The following is a 15,683-nucleotide window of genomic DNA, read 5'->3' on the forward strand; positions in this document are numbered from 1 at the left end:
CTCAGGCCCCTCAGACCTCTCTCCTCAGGCCCCTCAGACCTCTCTCCTCAGACCCCTCAGACCTCTCTCCTCAGGCCCCTCAGACCTCTCTCCTCTGGCCCCTCAGACCTCTCTCCTCAGGCCCCTCTCATGCAGTTGTTATCGCCCCCGCTGGTCGGAGGATGTATTGTATTTATACTATAAACTGACGTTAAACTTTGGTTTTAGTATCAATGAATAGAGTTTAACATAGCAAAAATGTGCATTGCGGCTAGCGTTATGTATGGCGAACATTATCACCAAATATTTTGTTTTTCAATTATTAAAGTAGCTGCCTAGAACCACATTTATACCCAAGTCATAGTTTATGAAAATAAAGAGAAAATGTTTTTGAAGTCAGTGATTGTATGACTGAGCCGACACGGCTTGTATTTGCAAACAACTTTATTGTACCATAAAAGAAAACAAATATATTCAACCATAAAATTCTTTATTGCGTTTATAAGCCAAGAGTGTGCCATCTACTGAATTACAAGTGGATCACCCTGTGCCATCTACTGGATTACAAGTGGATCACCCTGTGATCAAATGTAATGTGGGTACAGCCTGTACTTCAGCCTTTCAATCATATGAATATGTTCAGCTTTTTACATGAGTCAGATGGTGCCATTTCTTAACCTAAAATTCACGAGTTCAGTAATCACACCATAGATTGAATAGATAGCTTTTATTGAAGCAGAGCTGGTAGCAGAGCCAAGCCCGATGGTGGAGGAGGCTGGTAGCAGAGCCGGGCCTGGTGTCCGGGCATGGACTCGGGGTGTGGCGGAGAGTCCTAATGGGTCACGGCCGAGCAGCAGCTCAAGCAGATCCCCTGGGAAGCCTGGATAGATGACAGGGAGAAGCAGAGAAGAAAGGGAAGGGTGGGAGGGTGACAACAACATGCTAGCACAGGGACCAGAGGAATGGAAGATACTTTATACAGAACTCTTAATTGACCAAGGGGAGTTTGGTCGCATTCTTCCGTGCTTTACTGGGCTGATGCGTATTAGTTTGATTGGAGAAGGAGGAGTCTTGGTGTGCCACCTTCCTCCCGAACTTTAGTTAACCCTTTCAGGCCTAACTCCATTTAACCTAATCATTCATCATTAACTGCATCACTTTCCACAACCACAACATCTTTACCTCAAAAGAGGACCATATCTCACAACAAGGTCACCACAGCGTCTGTCAGACAGGCTGTCTTCACTGGAACACAGGGCTCTATGACCTCCCATCAGGGCTTGGACAGGTGGTGCAGTGGGATAATTCCCAAATTGTGCAGCGTTCCACTGGAGGTGGGTCTCCACTGAGTCTTGTCAGGTGCATCTGTTAAAGGAACAGAATGGAACAGCATCCCAGTCATAGAAAAGAACTTCTGCTGTTAGAACCTTCATGTACAGGAAGCAAATCTACTTGAACAGAAAGGAGCTTTTCAGCTTCACGTATGTCAGGCTACTACAAAGACATACACGTTAAATTACCATCATGATTACATCCTTACTTAATTAATTAATTGACAAATAAGAACATACTAAATTGGAACACGAATGAAGATGATTTGCTGCAGCAACAAAATAAATTCTATATATTTAATATATATATATAAATATATATATCATATATATTTAAAAAAAAACTGTATTAAATGATATGTTATACTTTGAACGGACAGCACTTGCAAATTCAGATCAAGCTTACCACTCATGTTCAAATCCTGTTCAAATGGTTTACGGGGCTTAAGGAGAGAGGTTATACCTGAACCCCATTGGCTCACGGGACTAGGGGTCTCAGGAGGAAGGTCATTCTCAATCCCCATTGGTCACTACCCTGTATGGGTAACTCCAGGTCAGTAGGGGGCAATAATGCACCTTTCAGATTTTCCAATACGCCCAGAAGAAGAGCTGTTCCATGGTTACCTGACGGATGATTTTCGTTTCGGATATGAATCTGTCGGAAAGCTACAGCAAGTTTGGCAAAGTGTTTGGCGTCCTTGCAGTTGTGATCGTCGTAATTGCAGCAGTTTTACATCACCTGGAAAGTTCCGAAACGACTGTGTACAGCAGGTAAAATTAGAGAAAACGGAACGATGCTAACGTTAGCTAGCCAGCTTGCTAGTAACGTTATCTTAACCAATGTAACTTTACGCTAGCTAGCTGTAACTGCTAACGTTAGTTAGCTAATTAATTAGCACGTTTGCGTTCATTGCGTTGACGCCCAACGTGCGTAGGACCAGGAAGCAACAGTCACAGTAGTAGACTAGCTGTAGCTAGGTATGAGGTAGACCTGCTGGCTGTTTGTGTCCTCTCTGCCCGAGTTTCTCACCATGGTCCTAGCTAGCAAACAGTGACATCTTAGCTCTGTAACATCTAGCGTTCGCCCTACTGTACAATCTATAGATTATAGCCAGCCTAGTATTGGTTATATGACTATATTATCTAGTCCTTGGGTATGTAATGTTTCTCGCTAACTTAGTCGGATCAAAATCAACGAACCATTTAGGAAAATTATTATCGTGTTGTTACACAGGATGTCGGTAGATATGTCCGCTCTGGAGGCCAGCTTTAGACAGAAGAATCAAAGCTGTTTTATTCTCGGCGCCTCCGGAGAAACGGGTAAGATTTTACTGCAAGAACTTGTCCAGCGAAATATCTTCTCCAAGATCACTCTTATTGGTAGACGCCAGCTCATCTTGGAGGACAAAATCTACGAAAGCCTGGTGAGTAACAGGTGAACATCTAAACCTGGTGAGTAACACAGGTGATCATCTTAATTTATCTAGCAGACGCTGTTGTCCAAAGCAACGATCTGAACTTGTGACCTTTTGATCTGCAGTCAAACGCCCTATTCACTGAGCTATACCCATCCCCATGCTCGACCACTGAGCTATACCCATCCCCATGCTCTACCACTGAGCTATACCCATCCCCATGCTCTACCACTGAGCTATACCCATCCCCATGCTCTACCACTGAGCTATACCCATCCCCATGTTCTACCACTGAGCTATACCCATCCCCATGCTCTACCACTGAGCTATACCTATCCCCATGCTCTACTACTGAGCTATACCCATCCCCATGCTCTACCACTGAGCTATACCCATCCCCATGCTCTACCACTGAGCTATACCCATCCCCATGCTCTACCACTGAGCTATACCCATACCTGTACCTTTACTATACAGGCAGTTACAGTTTATGGTAGGGAAGGGTTTCCTTCACAGGGAGTGGTGCAGGTGTGTTATGAGTGTCCGCCTCTCTCCCAGGTACAGGAAGTGGTGGACTTTGAGAAGCTGGAGGACTATGCAGCAGCCTTCCAGGGTCACGATGTTGGTTTCTGCTGTCTGGGAACCACCAAGGCCAAAGCTGGGACGGTGAGTTGAGCTGAGAGGACCTTTTTTGTTGCACTGTCTCTGGTAAAACATACAGACATCAGCCATTGAAACAGTTAGAGCTGTGCTCATCTGCTCCTTGATCATCTGTGGTCACATCACAGTAAGATGATCGCTGTTCTATGGGCGTTGCTTGTAAAAAGAGGGTTAAATGAAGTGTTAGTCCCATGGGGGTGTGGTTTCAGGAGGGGTTCATACGAGTCGATCATGACTACGTTCTGAAGGCTGCTGAGCTGGCGAAGGCCGGAGGCTGCTCTGACTTCCACCTGGAGTCCTCCAGAGGAGCCGACAAGACCAGCGGCCTCCTCTACCTCCGAGTCAAGGTACTAGTGTTGCCTTTTACCTGCTTACAACACACACAGGCAGACAGAGAGGCACACACACAGACATCATGGGTTACAGTGATTACAGATGTAGAGATGCCTGTTATGAAGTGATGTGAGGGTTGTTGAAGCAGGCGTCTCTTCCCCAGGGTGAGGTGGAGGCGGATGTGGAGCGGCTGGGCTTCCAGAGGTTGTCCATCTACAGACCTGCGTGAGGCACCAGCTCACATGCTGCTCACTTTCTCATCATCTCATGGCTTACAGGCAAACCTGCTGGCCTTGACAAAACACACCACACCCATCCTTCTAGATTCAGCTACCTGAAAACCTTTGTTAAACGATAGCTCTATAGTGTCTCCAGACCTGTGTTATCAGCCACAGCTCTGTAGTGAAGAGGTCTGTAGGTCTGACCCAGCCTGCTCCTCTCCAGGGTGTTGCTGGTGGACCGCCAGGAGAGCCGCCCTGCTGAGTGGTTGGCCAGGAAGTTCCTGGGCCCCATGTCCTCTGTGTTCCCAACGGCAATGTCCATCCCCATCCAGGTGGTGGCCAGGGCCATGCTGGCCAACGCCCTCCTGCAACCCCAGCAGGCCCTGGAGATCCTGGAGAACAAGGCCATCTACGAGCTGGGCAACAGCCCCAAGAAGTGAGGGGGCGGAACCAGCAGAGGGACTTTTTACCAATCACAAAAAGTGCCATTATTCTGTTAACAGGTTCTGTAAAATTGAGTCAATTGTTAATTTTGCTGCTTGCTGAACACTCGATTATTGGCTTTGTGTGAATTTTTATTTTATTTATATAAATCTTTTTCTGTCCTCTCTGCAACTCTGTTTCTCTAAAATGTTTACTGCAAACGTGTTTTAATGGTTGAAAAGGGAAACACTACAGCATCTTTATCCTCTGTGTGTGATGTCATAATGCCTTAAAGCCAACAGACATTCACCTATTTGTTGTTTTGTTCTTAAATGTTGAATAATGTCAACAACATCTTGATTACATTGTGTAAAATCCATATTCATCTGTACTGCTGCGTTGATATATAATTCTAATATGTAAATAAATGGTAAGTAATAAAAGTTATTTAAAAGGGTTTTAATCATTCTTTAATCAAGATCCTTCACCTACTTGCCCCAACGGTCGAGCTTTAAACACGTTTCTATATGTTGTGGATATCAGATTTTGGTTATGTATTAATGTATTGTCAGTCATGGCCGTGTCTCACATACGGTAATGTTGACCTGGCCTTTATATATATCTATGGACCTGGCGACCTCAAGTGGCGGAGCAGCGGAAGTGCAGTTTGAAGATAGGAAGTTGTGCCGGAAGTAGCGTGGTCGCAACCAAGGAGACGCAGTCATGGCAGAATACTCAGGTACACGTGGATGTGGAGCTTATCTTAATAATGATTAAATTAAAACGGAGAATACGCCTCATTATGGGGTGATGTCTAATGGTGAACTTTGTTTACAAGCCATATAGCTTTTACAATTATTTTGTTAGCTAGAAAAGCTAGCTAAAGATGAACCGTAGCTAGCTCTCTAGCTGGGTTACTAACTTGTCACTGTTTTAAAACACTGACAGATCTCACCGGAGCTGGCGATGACTCGACTCCTGAACTATCGGGCAGTGAAGACGACGAACAGTGGCAGTGGATGGAAGATAACTCCGAAAATAGTCAGCAAGTTACTTGCTTGTTCTGTGACAGGTAGCTAGCTGTTCATTAACTAGCTTACACGTTTACTTTGCACACTTATTTCTGGTTCTGACGAGTGTGTGGTCGCTGATGTTTTGACTGGGTGTGTTTTTTTAGGTCTCTAAGTTCTGTAGCAGACACGCTACAACACTGCGTAGCAGAGCATCAGGTCGACATCGTAGACGTGGTGAAGACACACAGTAAGAGTTGATGTGTTTATGCAGGCTAGTTTACAGAGTACAGGTCTGAAGTTTTGGCCTCGCTGTCGTGACTGGCAACTTCCTACATCACTTCTGTGTGTTTAGGTCTAGACGACTATGGCTACATAAAGATGATCAACTTCATACGCACAACGGTAGGTACATCTTATCCTTCAAAGCACCATTGATTGACAAAGCTGAAACGACCTCTTTACAGACTCGCCACAAAGTTGATTTTATAGTTGACTCCCACTCATGACCTTGTTCCACAAAATATTTCAAGATGACAGAGTTTGTGTCACTGTGTATTAGTTCACTGTGCTGTTAGAACCAAACTAAGCACTTGTGATCCTTGGTTATCTGCAGTACATATTCTCTAATCTGGGTATGTGGCTTGGATGAAAGCATCAGCTAAATGAATGAGATGTTCTTCCAGAGGTGCGCTGGGAAGAGCCTGAGAGAGATCCAGCCAGGTGCTGTTCCCTGGGAGAGTGAGCACTTCCTGAGACCAGCTCTGGAAGATGACCTCTTACTGCAGATTGGTAGGTTCCCTCTCTCTCTCTGTCTCTCTCTCTGTCTCTCTCTCTGTCTCTCTCTCTGTCTCTCTCTCTGTCTCTCTCTCTGTCTCTCTCTCTCTCTCTGTCTCTCTCTCTCTCTCTCTGTCTCTCTCTCTGTCTCTCTCTCTGTCTCTCTCTCTGTCTCTCTCTCTGTCTCTCTCTCTCTCTCTGTCTCTCTCTCTCTCTCTCTGTCTCTACGTAACAACAATAATGTTTGTCACTCATTTTTTCGCTCTCTCCCCCTCTCTGTCTCCCACATCACTCACCTCTTCCTCCTCCCTCCCCTCTCTCCCTCCTGGCAGACCTGGAGGAGGTGTGTGGCAGGCTGGCCCCCAGGGTGGGGGCCCAGGCGGGGCCCTCGTCCGGGGGCCAGGCCACTGAGGAGAGGCTCCAGCAGGCAGAGGAGGCCCTGGCCAGAGCCATGGAGGACCTGCACAAAGTCAAGTCAGTTACATTCAACCTCACTGTATCCATTCAGCAGGTGCTTTCATCCAAAGTCATATACAAATAGTGCATGTAGACAGTAGAACAGAAAATCAAGGATCAGAAGGTTAAACTGAATTTTGGTGGTCAGTGAGATATTGTCTGTTCGTGTCAAACCTGCACCAGTCTCTCCTGACCAGCAGGGGGAGGTGGTGGGCTCAGGAACTCAGACGTCTCTCTGAGTGGGTAAAAAGTTTAGAGGAAGGAGACAACCAGGGGAAAATTCCACTGCAGCATAAAGGAGGAAGGGAGGGGAGTGTGTGGGGAGAGAGGGAGATGTGGGAGAGACGTGGATGCTGCTCTCTCTCTCTCTCTCTCTCTGCCTCTCTGCGCTGTGCCGTAGCCTGAAGGTTGTGTTAGTGTTTCTGTGCAGCTGTGAAGCTACAGTATGTTACAGCTACAGAACATCAGCACTGCACTCCATACAGATATCTGTAACCCAGGTTCTTCCAGGGGGAAGTATCGCTCAGCGGTAGAGCATTTAACCGCAGACAACGAGGTCTTTGGTTCAAATCCCCCCCGTTCCTTGCTTTGGATAAAAGCGTGTGCTGAATGAATACATACAGTTTGGATCTTAGTTGATCAGTTCTGTGAAACCCTAGTGTGCTTAACCTGCTTGGGATGTGGGGAGAGTGGGGAGGTGGTTCTGTGACGCTGTGGGGTGTGTCTGCAGGCTCCTGGCCCAGGGACTGGTGATGAATGTGGCCTCCAGCGGGGGCCCAGGGGCCCTAGGGACCGTGGCTGAACTCAGAGAGGATGAAGATGAGGCGTACTTCAGCTCCTATGGCCACTATAGCATCCACGAAGAGATGCTGAAGGTACACACACACACACACACACAAACCCCACAGAGAAAGTTTATTGCCTCCATTCCATATATCTGAGGCTTGTGTGTGGAGCGAGCAGCTTCTCTGCAGAGTGCAGATCTGCAGCAGAGAAGACAAGTGGCTCCTCACACGTACAGCAACCACCACATGACGTCTCAAGGTGACCAATCAGAAGGCCCTCATACGAGACCGCCGCACAGACCACATCTGAGAGGAGGAAGTAGTTAGTCACTGTGCTAAAGCGTGCATGCTGGGGGAGGAGGCGGAGGGGGTCAGCTCTCTCTCCTCCCCTCCTGCTCTACTTACCGCAGTGCTTCCGCCATTGTCTCAGCGCCCTGGCTGATTGGTGCTGGGCACCCCGGCTGATTGGTGCTGGGCACCCCGGCTGATTGGTGTTGGGCACCCCGGCTGATTGGTGTTGGGCACCCCGGCTGATTAGTGCTGGGCACCCCGGCTGATTGGTGTTGGGCACCCCGGCTGATTAGTGCTGGGCACCCCGGCTGATTGGTGCTGGGTGCGGGAAAAGTCTGCGTCACGCGTCAGCGTCCGGGGAGGGCAGAGACGCATGGTCAGGCTGCTGTGAAACGTCTTTACGAGCTACCATAAAGAGAACACCTGCTGGTTCTCACTGGGGGAGGGGGGGCTGGGGGGAGGGGGGGCTGGGGGGAGGAGGGGCTGGGGGGAGGGGGGGCTGGGGGGAGGAGGGGCTGGGGGGAGGGGGGGCTGGGGGGAGGAGGGGCTGGGGGGAGGGGGGGCTGGGGGGAGGGGGGGCTGGGGGGAGGAGGGGCTGGGGGGAGGGGGGGCTGGGGGGAGGAGGGGCTGGGGGGAGGGGGGGAGGGGAGGAGGCTGGGGGGAGGGGAGGAGGCTGGGGGGAGGGGGGGAGGGGAGGAGGCTGGGGGCAGGAGGGGAGGGGAGGAGGCTGGGGGCAGGAGGGGAGGGGAGGAGGCTGGGGGGAGGAGGGGAGGGGAGGAGGCTGGGGGCAGGAGGGGAGGGGAGGAGGCTGGGGGGAGGAGGGGAGGGGAGGAGGCTGGGGGGATGCTCAGACTGTAATAGAAGTAATAAAGGCCTCAAGGCCTGTGTATCAAGCCGGTAGATGTGAGGAATAATGGGATGGGTAAAGTTTAGTGGTTAGAGCGTTGAACTGCAGATCAAGAGGTTAAAGGTTCAGAAGCCCCTTAACATCGCTCTAAGCATGTGCTGGTGTGTGTCCAGTCTGACCCTGTGTTGTTCTGTGCATCTGACAATAAAATCTTGAACTTGAATGAGCACATCAATATTGTTATTAATATAGTTTAAGTTTCCTGAAACATGTTCTGTCAGAATGTCCGGTGGCCGACTTTGTACACCACTTTCGGCTTTACCTGTCCAATGAGAGTAGCGCCTTGTTTAAAGGCGGGATCTCATCAGATCAGGGGCTCTGGGAATTGGGCTGAGATTTGATTGACAGGTTAATTAGCCAGTCACGCCCCACCTCATATGGGCTGGTGTGAGTGACCAGGGTCAGTTCACAGTCTGTATGTTTCATTTGATTTCCCCTGTAATGGAATTCTGAGCCGGCCCGCGTAGCAGATGATGAAAGACACGCAATGGAGGAAGGAATTGTTTGTGTAAAAAAACTAAACAGGGATGAGACAGACGCACAGAGACGCACAGAGACGCACAGAGACGCACAGGGACGCACAGGGACGCACAGGGACGCACAGGGACGCACAGGGACGCACAGGGACGCACAGAGACGCACAGAGACGCACAGAGACGCACAGAGACGCACAGAGACGCACAGAGACGCACAGAGACGCACAGAGACGCACAGAGACGCACAGAGACGCACAGAGACGCACAGAGACGCACAGAGACGCACAGAGACGCACAGAGACGCACAGAGACGCACAGAGACGCACAGAGACAGACACAGACAGAGACAGACAGAGACAGACAGAGACAGACAGAGACAGACAGAGACAGACAGAGACAGACAGAGACAGACAGAGACAGACAGAGACAGACACAGACAGACACAGACAGACAGACAGACAGAGACAGACAGACAGACAGAGACAGACAGACAGACAGACAGACAGAGACAGACAGACAGACAGAGACAGACAGACAGAGACAGTCAGACAGAGACAGACAGAGACAGACAGACAGAGACAGACAGAGACAGACAGACAGAGACAGACAGAGACAGACAGACAGACAGAGACAGACAGACAGACAGAGACAGACAGACAGAGACAGACAGAGACAGACAGACAGACAGACAGACAGACAGAGACAGACAGACAGACAGAGACAGACAGAGACAGTACTTGTGTCTAAGGATTGGTCTGTGTTTCCAGGATAAGGTGAGGACGGAGAGCTACAGGGATTTCATGCTGCTCAACCCAGACGTGTTCAGAGACAAGGTGAGTTGTGGAGTGGGGGGGCAGTTAGCAGTAGTGTGTGTTGGGGGAAGGTGACGGATGACGGTAGCTAATGTGGAGCTGAGGTCGGATTTTAAACACTCAGGAGTTTATTACGTGCCTTAGCATCTCTGGGCTGCGGACTGGGCAGGACTGATAAGATGTGCTCCCTCCCCCCTCCCCCCGGCCATAACCCCCCTCCCTCCCCTGCCGTCAGTAGGAGCAGAGGGCAGGCTACATTCATCCATTATGGACTGCTTCTGGGGGGGGGAGGGGGGAGGGGGGAGAGGGGGACAGAAGGAGGGGGAGAGGGGGTTAGGAGAGCCGTCCGGTGTGCGGAGGAAGTGAAATAGCTAACCGGCAGCAGATATCCCAGCAGATATGTTCCACAGGGTTTGGGAGAAAAGGGGGAGATGAGGGGGGAGAGCTGTTATCAGCATCATTAGTGTCCCCAAGGGAGAGGGGGAGAAAGGGGGTGAGGGAAGTGATGGTAAAGGCAGGGGAGGAGGAGAGCAGGGAGGGGTGATGGAGCAGGAAGAGGAGGAGGGGGGGGAAGTGATGCGGAGAGCAATGCGACGGGCGGCGTGTTATCCCCATCATCGCACTGGCGTTGGATGAGGGCTGTGGTGACCTGTGGTGACCTTGTCATGGTGATAAACTCCCCTCTTCCTGGCCTCACTTCCCTGGCCTCACCTCCCCTTCAGCAGCTCTCGTACCCTGCTGCTGTAGTCCTGGAGGCTGCCCTGGTCTCCCCCTCCTCCTCCCCTGGTCTCCTCCCCCCGGCTCCTCCCCTGGTCGTCTCCTCCCTGCTCCTCCCCTGGTCTGCTCCTCCTCCCTGCTCCTCCCCTGGTCTGCTCCTCCCTGCTCCTCCCCTGGTCTCCTCCTCCTCCCTGCTCCTCCCCTGGTCTCCTCCTCCCTGCTCCTCCCCTGGTCTCCTCCTCCTCCCTGCTCCTCCCCTGGTCTCCTCCTCCCTGCTCCTCCCCTGGTCTCCTCCTCCCTGCTCCTCCCCTGGTCTCCTCCCTGCTCCTCCCCTGGTCTCCTCCTCCCCTGGTCTCCTCCTCCCCTGGTCTCCCCCTCCTCCTCCCTGCTCCTCCCCTGGTCTCCTCCACCCTGCTATTCTCCTGGTCTCCTCCACCCTGCTATTCTCCTGGTCTCCCCTACCGCCTACCTGCTCCTCCCCTGGTGTCCCCTCCTCTCCTCTCCCTGTATGGTGATAGGCCTGCTGTTCCCCTGTATGGTGACAGGCAGATGCTGTTCCCCTGCTGTCCTCTAGGTGGTGCTGGATCTGGGCTGTGGCACTGGCATTCTCTCCATGTTCGCCGCCAGAGCCGGGGCTAAGAAGGTCATTGGAGTCGACCAATCAGAGATCATCTACCAGGCCATGGACATAGTCAGGTGAGACACGTAGACATGGTTACCCCGGAAAACAGGCAGAAAGTATGTGTGTGTAAGAGTTCAGATAAGGCTTTACGAGGAGTGTGTGTGTGGTGTGTGTGTGTGTCTCAGTGTACATATGTCTGTCTCGTATAACTCTTATCCTATATGGAGGGTTGCGAAGAGACCAGGGAGACAGTAGATGTTTACAGGCTGTTGGGCCACAGTGACACACACACACGTACGCATATCATCATCTCAGTGCTCAGTCCACCTTCCCCTGCTGGGAGCTAGCTCAGTTTCACCGCAGGTCTGGTCCAGTGCTCAGACAGGCCAGGAACCCGGAGCGCTTTTCCCGCAGACACACCTCCCTGTTATGACTTGCTGTTAGTGTTATGGTTATCATAAAAACCCATCGACACTGTATGACTATGTTTAGCCTGTGTTCTGCTCCTCTCTCTCACCAACCGTCTCTGGAGGAGGGGATCCCTCTCTGAATTGCTCCTCCCAAGGTTTCTTCCATTTTTTTCTCCTGTTGAGAGTTTTTTGGGAGTTTTTCCTTGTCTTCCTTGAGGGTTTAGGTTGGTTGAGGGGCAGGTCAATGGGCATATGTGAAGCCCTCTGTGACATGCTTGCGTGTAAAAAGGGCTATACAAATACATTTGATTTGATTATCATGAGCCTATAAGCAAAACACCAGGACCAGCGGAACAAGGAACCAGTTCATTTTCCAGCCCACTGACTCTGTGTGCGGCTGTGGCCTGCCACCCAGCCCCCACCCCAGCCTCTACCACGACACCCAGCCCCCACTCCAGCCTCTATCACGACACCCAGCCCCCACCCCAGCCTCTATCACGACACCCAGCCCCCACCCCAGCCTCTACCACGACACCTAGCCTCCACTCCAGCCTCTATCACGACACCTAGCCTCCACTCCAGCCTCTATCACGACACCCAGCCCCCACCCCAGCCTCTATCACGACACCCAGCCCCCACCCCAGCCTCTACCACGACACCTAGCCTCCACTCCAGCCTCTACCACGACACCTAGCCTCCACCCCAGCCTCTATCACGACACCCAGCCTCCACTCCAGCCTCTATCACGACACCCAGCCTCCACCCCAGCCTCTACCACGACGCCCAGCCCCCACCCCAGCCTCTATCACGACACCCAGCCTCCACCCCAGCCTCTACCACGACACCCAGCCCCCACCCCAGCCTCTACCACGACACCTAGCCTCCACCCTAGCCTCTACCACGACACCCAGCCTCCACCCCAGCCTCTACCACGACACCCATCCCCCACCCTAGCCTCTACCACGACACCCAGCCTCCACCCTAGCCTCTACCACGACACCCAGCCTCCACCCTAGCCTCTACCACGACGCCCAGCCTCCACCCTAGCCTCTACCACGACACCCAGCCTCCACTCCAGCCTCTACCACGACGCCCAGCCCCCACCCCAGCCTCTACCAGGACCCTCACCCTTGTCCTAGCCTCAGCCCCAGTCCAGTGTGTGAGTGTGTTTCTCTGTGACTGTGTGTGTATGTGTATGGCAGTTATCAGCATGCATCCGTCTCTCTCCCCTGATGTTAATATACGGACGGTAATTAAAACTGCTGATGCTGGTTAGTCAGAAGCATCTATCTGCTGTCTCCCTCCTCCCTCCCTGCCCCCTCCCCCCTCGCAAGTTTAAATGATAAACAGGACATTACTTATTTTACAGCCACTGCCTTCAAAAAGGATGGGTCTTTCTCCAAGGATTTCTAACGGCTGATAATGGCATCCATAAATTATTTGAAGTTTCCGAGTGATCCTTTATGGTGTTTTGAGTGCGATGATCAGAAAAACAGTCCTCTTCCTCTCATGACTGGAGAGGAGGAGGAGGAGAAAAGGGATGGAAGATGAGAGAGGTGGAGGAGGAGGAGGAGGAGGAGGGAGAGGAGAGGAGGAGAGGGAGGAGGAGGAGAAGAGCAGGGGGAGGAGAGCAGGGGGAGAAGAGCAGGGGGAGGAGAGCAGGGGGAGGAGGAGCAGGACAGGAGGAGAGCAGGGGGAGGAGAGCAGGGGGAGGAGAGCAGGGGGAGGAGAGCAGGGGGAGGAGAGCAGGGGGGAGGAGAGGAAGAGGAGGAGAGGAAGAGGAGGAGAGGAAGAGGAGGAGAGCAGGGGGAGGAGAGCAGGGGGAGGAGAGCAGGGGGAGGAGAGCAGGGGGAGGAGAGCAGGGGGAGGAGAGGAAGAAGAGGAGAGCAGGGGGAGGAGAGGAGGAGGAGGAGAGCAGGGGGAGGAGAGGAAGAGGAGGAGAGCAGGGGTAGGAGAGCAGGAGGAGGAGGAGGAGGAGGAGGAGGAGGAGAGCAGGGGGAGGGGAGGAGGAGGAGGAGGAGGAGGAGGAGAGCAGGGGGAGGAGAGCAAGAGGAGGAGGAGGAGGAGGAGAGCAGGGGGAGGAGGAGGAGGAGAGCAGGGGGAGAAGAGCAGGAGAGGAGGAGAGGGAGTGGAGGAGGAAGGCTGTTGTGTGAACGGTCTCACATTGATTCAGGAAGATCAGACCCAGGAACATCAGACAGCTGAGGAGCTGAGCAGTAACTCACACAGCGTCAGCTGAGCGCCACAGCTTCCCTCCCCTCCTCACCCCTCCTCCCTCCCTCCCCAGAGCCCTGACATTGTCCTCTAAATTACCCCAATAATGAGATTAGTGTTTCCCTCTCGTGAAGGAGTGGGGTGGGGGGGGGTGCAGAGAGAGACTGGGAGGTTGTGATAGTGAGCAAGAGGAGGTGGCGAGGGAGATAAGGATCAACGCTAGAGAAATGCACTCTGGTCGTGAGTAATTGTTCTGTCCCTGGTAACATTAGCTGTCATGATAATGGAATATTCACAGAGATTGATACCAGGGCTGCAGACAGTGAGGATCATGCTGCTCTCCTTCTCACCCCGGACAGAACAACTGCAAACAAACACACAGGCTTCACTGTCACACACCACACACCACACACCACACACCACACACACACACACACACACACACAGAGCTGGGTTTGAGGGTCCTGTGCTGGTGTCACTGGGATGGACATTCACTCTGCTGGACTCTGTAAATGAAAATGTAAATTGAACTAGAGAGGGTACAATTTCTGGGGAAATTGTAGGGTGTGCTTGCTTGCGTCGGTTGGACAGGGGTCCGTTTTTGGATGACATTTTTACAACTGATATTTCTGTATATTTTATATAAAAATGCATACTTACTATTCATAAAGATTACATAGATTTAAAAGCATTTTTTTTGCTGCTCATTTACAACTGAAAATACGAGTGAAGTGTAGAATGAAATAGATGTCTTCTCATTTCCCCTGCAAGAGGCAGCCTCATAGCTGAATCAAAACGAATACGTTTGGCAGACCGGTGCAAAAATTGACCTAATCTCTATGACTTGAACGTCCTTTTAAGTTTTTCCCTTCTCGTGATATTTTAAGGCATTTAGCCTACTCATATTGCATTCATTCATGAATAAAGAACCTCCTTTGAAGATTATTCTACGACGTTACCGGCAGTAGAAGATGGAATCGCGATTCAAACAGTACCATCTGCTAACTGAAAATATGCCCCCAAAAACGTAAATAAGCTTGACATTTATTTAGTGGAAAATCGCTTTCATAAAAAGCTCACTGGTAGCGATTGTTGTCAGTAACAACGCCAAGTGCGATATAGCCCTGTGTGGAGAGCTGCCCCGGTAAATTGTACTACTACAGTACAGTACTAGACTACTGCTGTGTTCGTCTTGGTAGCGATTGCGTTGGTTGAATTCGATTTAACGTTCCGTTGTACGGTTTAGGCTGAAATTAATTATTTTCATGAACAGATTGACAAAGTTTAGGCTGTGGCAATGAAGTTAAGGTTAGTAGTTAGATAGACTTTTGATTTAAGTAAGGGGAGTGCCGAACATGTTCTGTCGCCGTTTGACTTCCTACAGCTGTGTAGATGTTTTTGTAGTGTCTCGCGTAGGCTACAGCATTGCAGTGATACACTGGATTGAAACCACAGGTAATGATAATTTCACCCACAAATCGTTTACTTGTAATGTAATGTCATAATAAATCCTACAACGAAAATGTATTTATGAGGAATGTTTATTTTAACGATTGAAAACAGATGCATCATAGACCACTGTAGTATGTGTTGCCCGGGCAACAGAGGCTAATGTCATGATGCTAATACTTCAGTGACATAGTAGACTACCGTTTCCGAAAGTGGATGTACTTCCTTAATAAAATCAACTTATATTGTACATTACACGTCACAATTGTGTGTCATATCAGAAAGTAAAATTAGTAAATAGTTATCACCCTGGCCTCTTTGCTTGTGGCGTTTCTGCAGCTGCCTTGCAGTAAAGCAGTTAGCTTAGCTATCTCCCAGAAATTAACAAGCTGCTA

The 15,683-nt window shown here is 50.8% G+C and overlaps 2 protein-coding genes across 3 annotated transcripts in view; both read left to right on the forward strand.

The window, feature by feature from the left end:
- The first annotated feature begins 1,885 nt into the window (after positions 1–1,885).
- Positions 1,886–4,807, forward strand: htatip2 (HIV-1 Tat interactive protein 2). 2 transcript variants are annotated; one of them, XM_062471821.1, is made up of 6 exons: positions 1,886–2,081; positions 2,545–2,734; positions 3,290–3,391; positions 3,595–3,732; positions 3,882–3,943; positions 4,163–4,807. In XM_062471821.1, the coding sequence occupies exons 1-6, from the start codon at positions 1,942–1,944 to the stop codon at positions 4,377–4,379; spliced, it is 849 nt and encodes a 282-aa protein (XP_062327805.1). In that variant the 5' UTR covers positions 1,886–1,941; the 3' UTR covers positions 4,380–4,807. The 2 variants fall into 2 exon arrangements, with proteins under 2 accessions (XP_062327805.1, XP_062327804.1); XM_062471820.1 differs by having other exon boundaries at positions 1,889–2,081; positions 3,284–3,391.
- A 200-nt stretch (positions 4,808–5,007) lies between these two features.
- The window catches only part of prmt3 (protein arginine methyltransferase 3), a 30,050-nt gene continuing 19,374 nt past the window's right edge, over positions 5,008–15,683 (forward strand). Inside the window, exons 1-9 of the mRNA XM_062471741.1 lie at positions 5,008–5,101; positions 5,311–5,434; positions 5,540–5,622; positions 5,728–5,777; positions 6,059–6,164; positions 6,482–6,623; positions 7,336–7,480; positions 9,832–9,897; positions 11,168–11,289. Of these exons, the coding sequence (XP_062327725.1) occupies positions 5,086–5,101; positions 5,311–5,434; positions 5,540–5,622; positions 5,728–5,777; positions 6,059–6,164; positions 6,482–6,623; positions 7,336–7,480; positions 9,832–9,897; positions 11,168–11,289 (854 nt within the window). The 5' untranslated portion in view covers positions 5,008–5,085. The remainder of the gene's footprint in view (positions 5,102–5,310; positions 5,435–5,539; positions 5,623–5,727; positions 5,778–6,058; positions 6,165–6,481; positions 6,624–7,335; positions 7,481–9,831; positions 9,898–11,167; positions 11,290–15,683) is intronic.

This window comes from Osmerus eperlanus, chromosome 10, assembly GCF_963692335.1.
Source record: "Osmerus eperlanus chromosome 10, fOsmEpe2.1, whole genome shotgun sequence".
NCBI classification, from domain to species: domain Eukaryota; kingdom Metazoa; phylum Chordata; class Actinopteri; order Osmeriformes; family Osmeridae; genus Osmerus; species Osmerus eperlanus.

Bases quoted from the DNA above. Each gene is read 5' to 3' on its own strand.
- htatip2 (XM_062471820.1), top strand. From the start codon at position 1,942: ATGATTTTCGTTTCGGATATGAATCTGTCGGAAAGCTACAGCAAGTTT. The intron at 2,082-2,544 runs GTAAAATTAGAG...GTTGTTACACAG, and splicing joins GAAACGACTGTGTACAGCAG to GATGTCGGTAGATATGTCCG. The intron at 3,944-4,162 runs GTGAGGCACCAG...GCTCCTCTCCAG, and splicing joins TTGTCCATCTACAGACCTGC to GGTGTTGCTGGTGGACCGCC.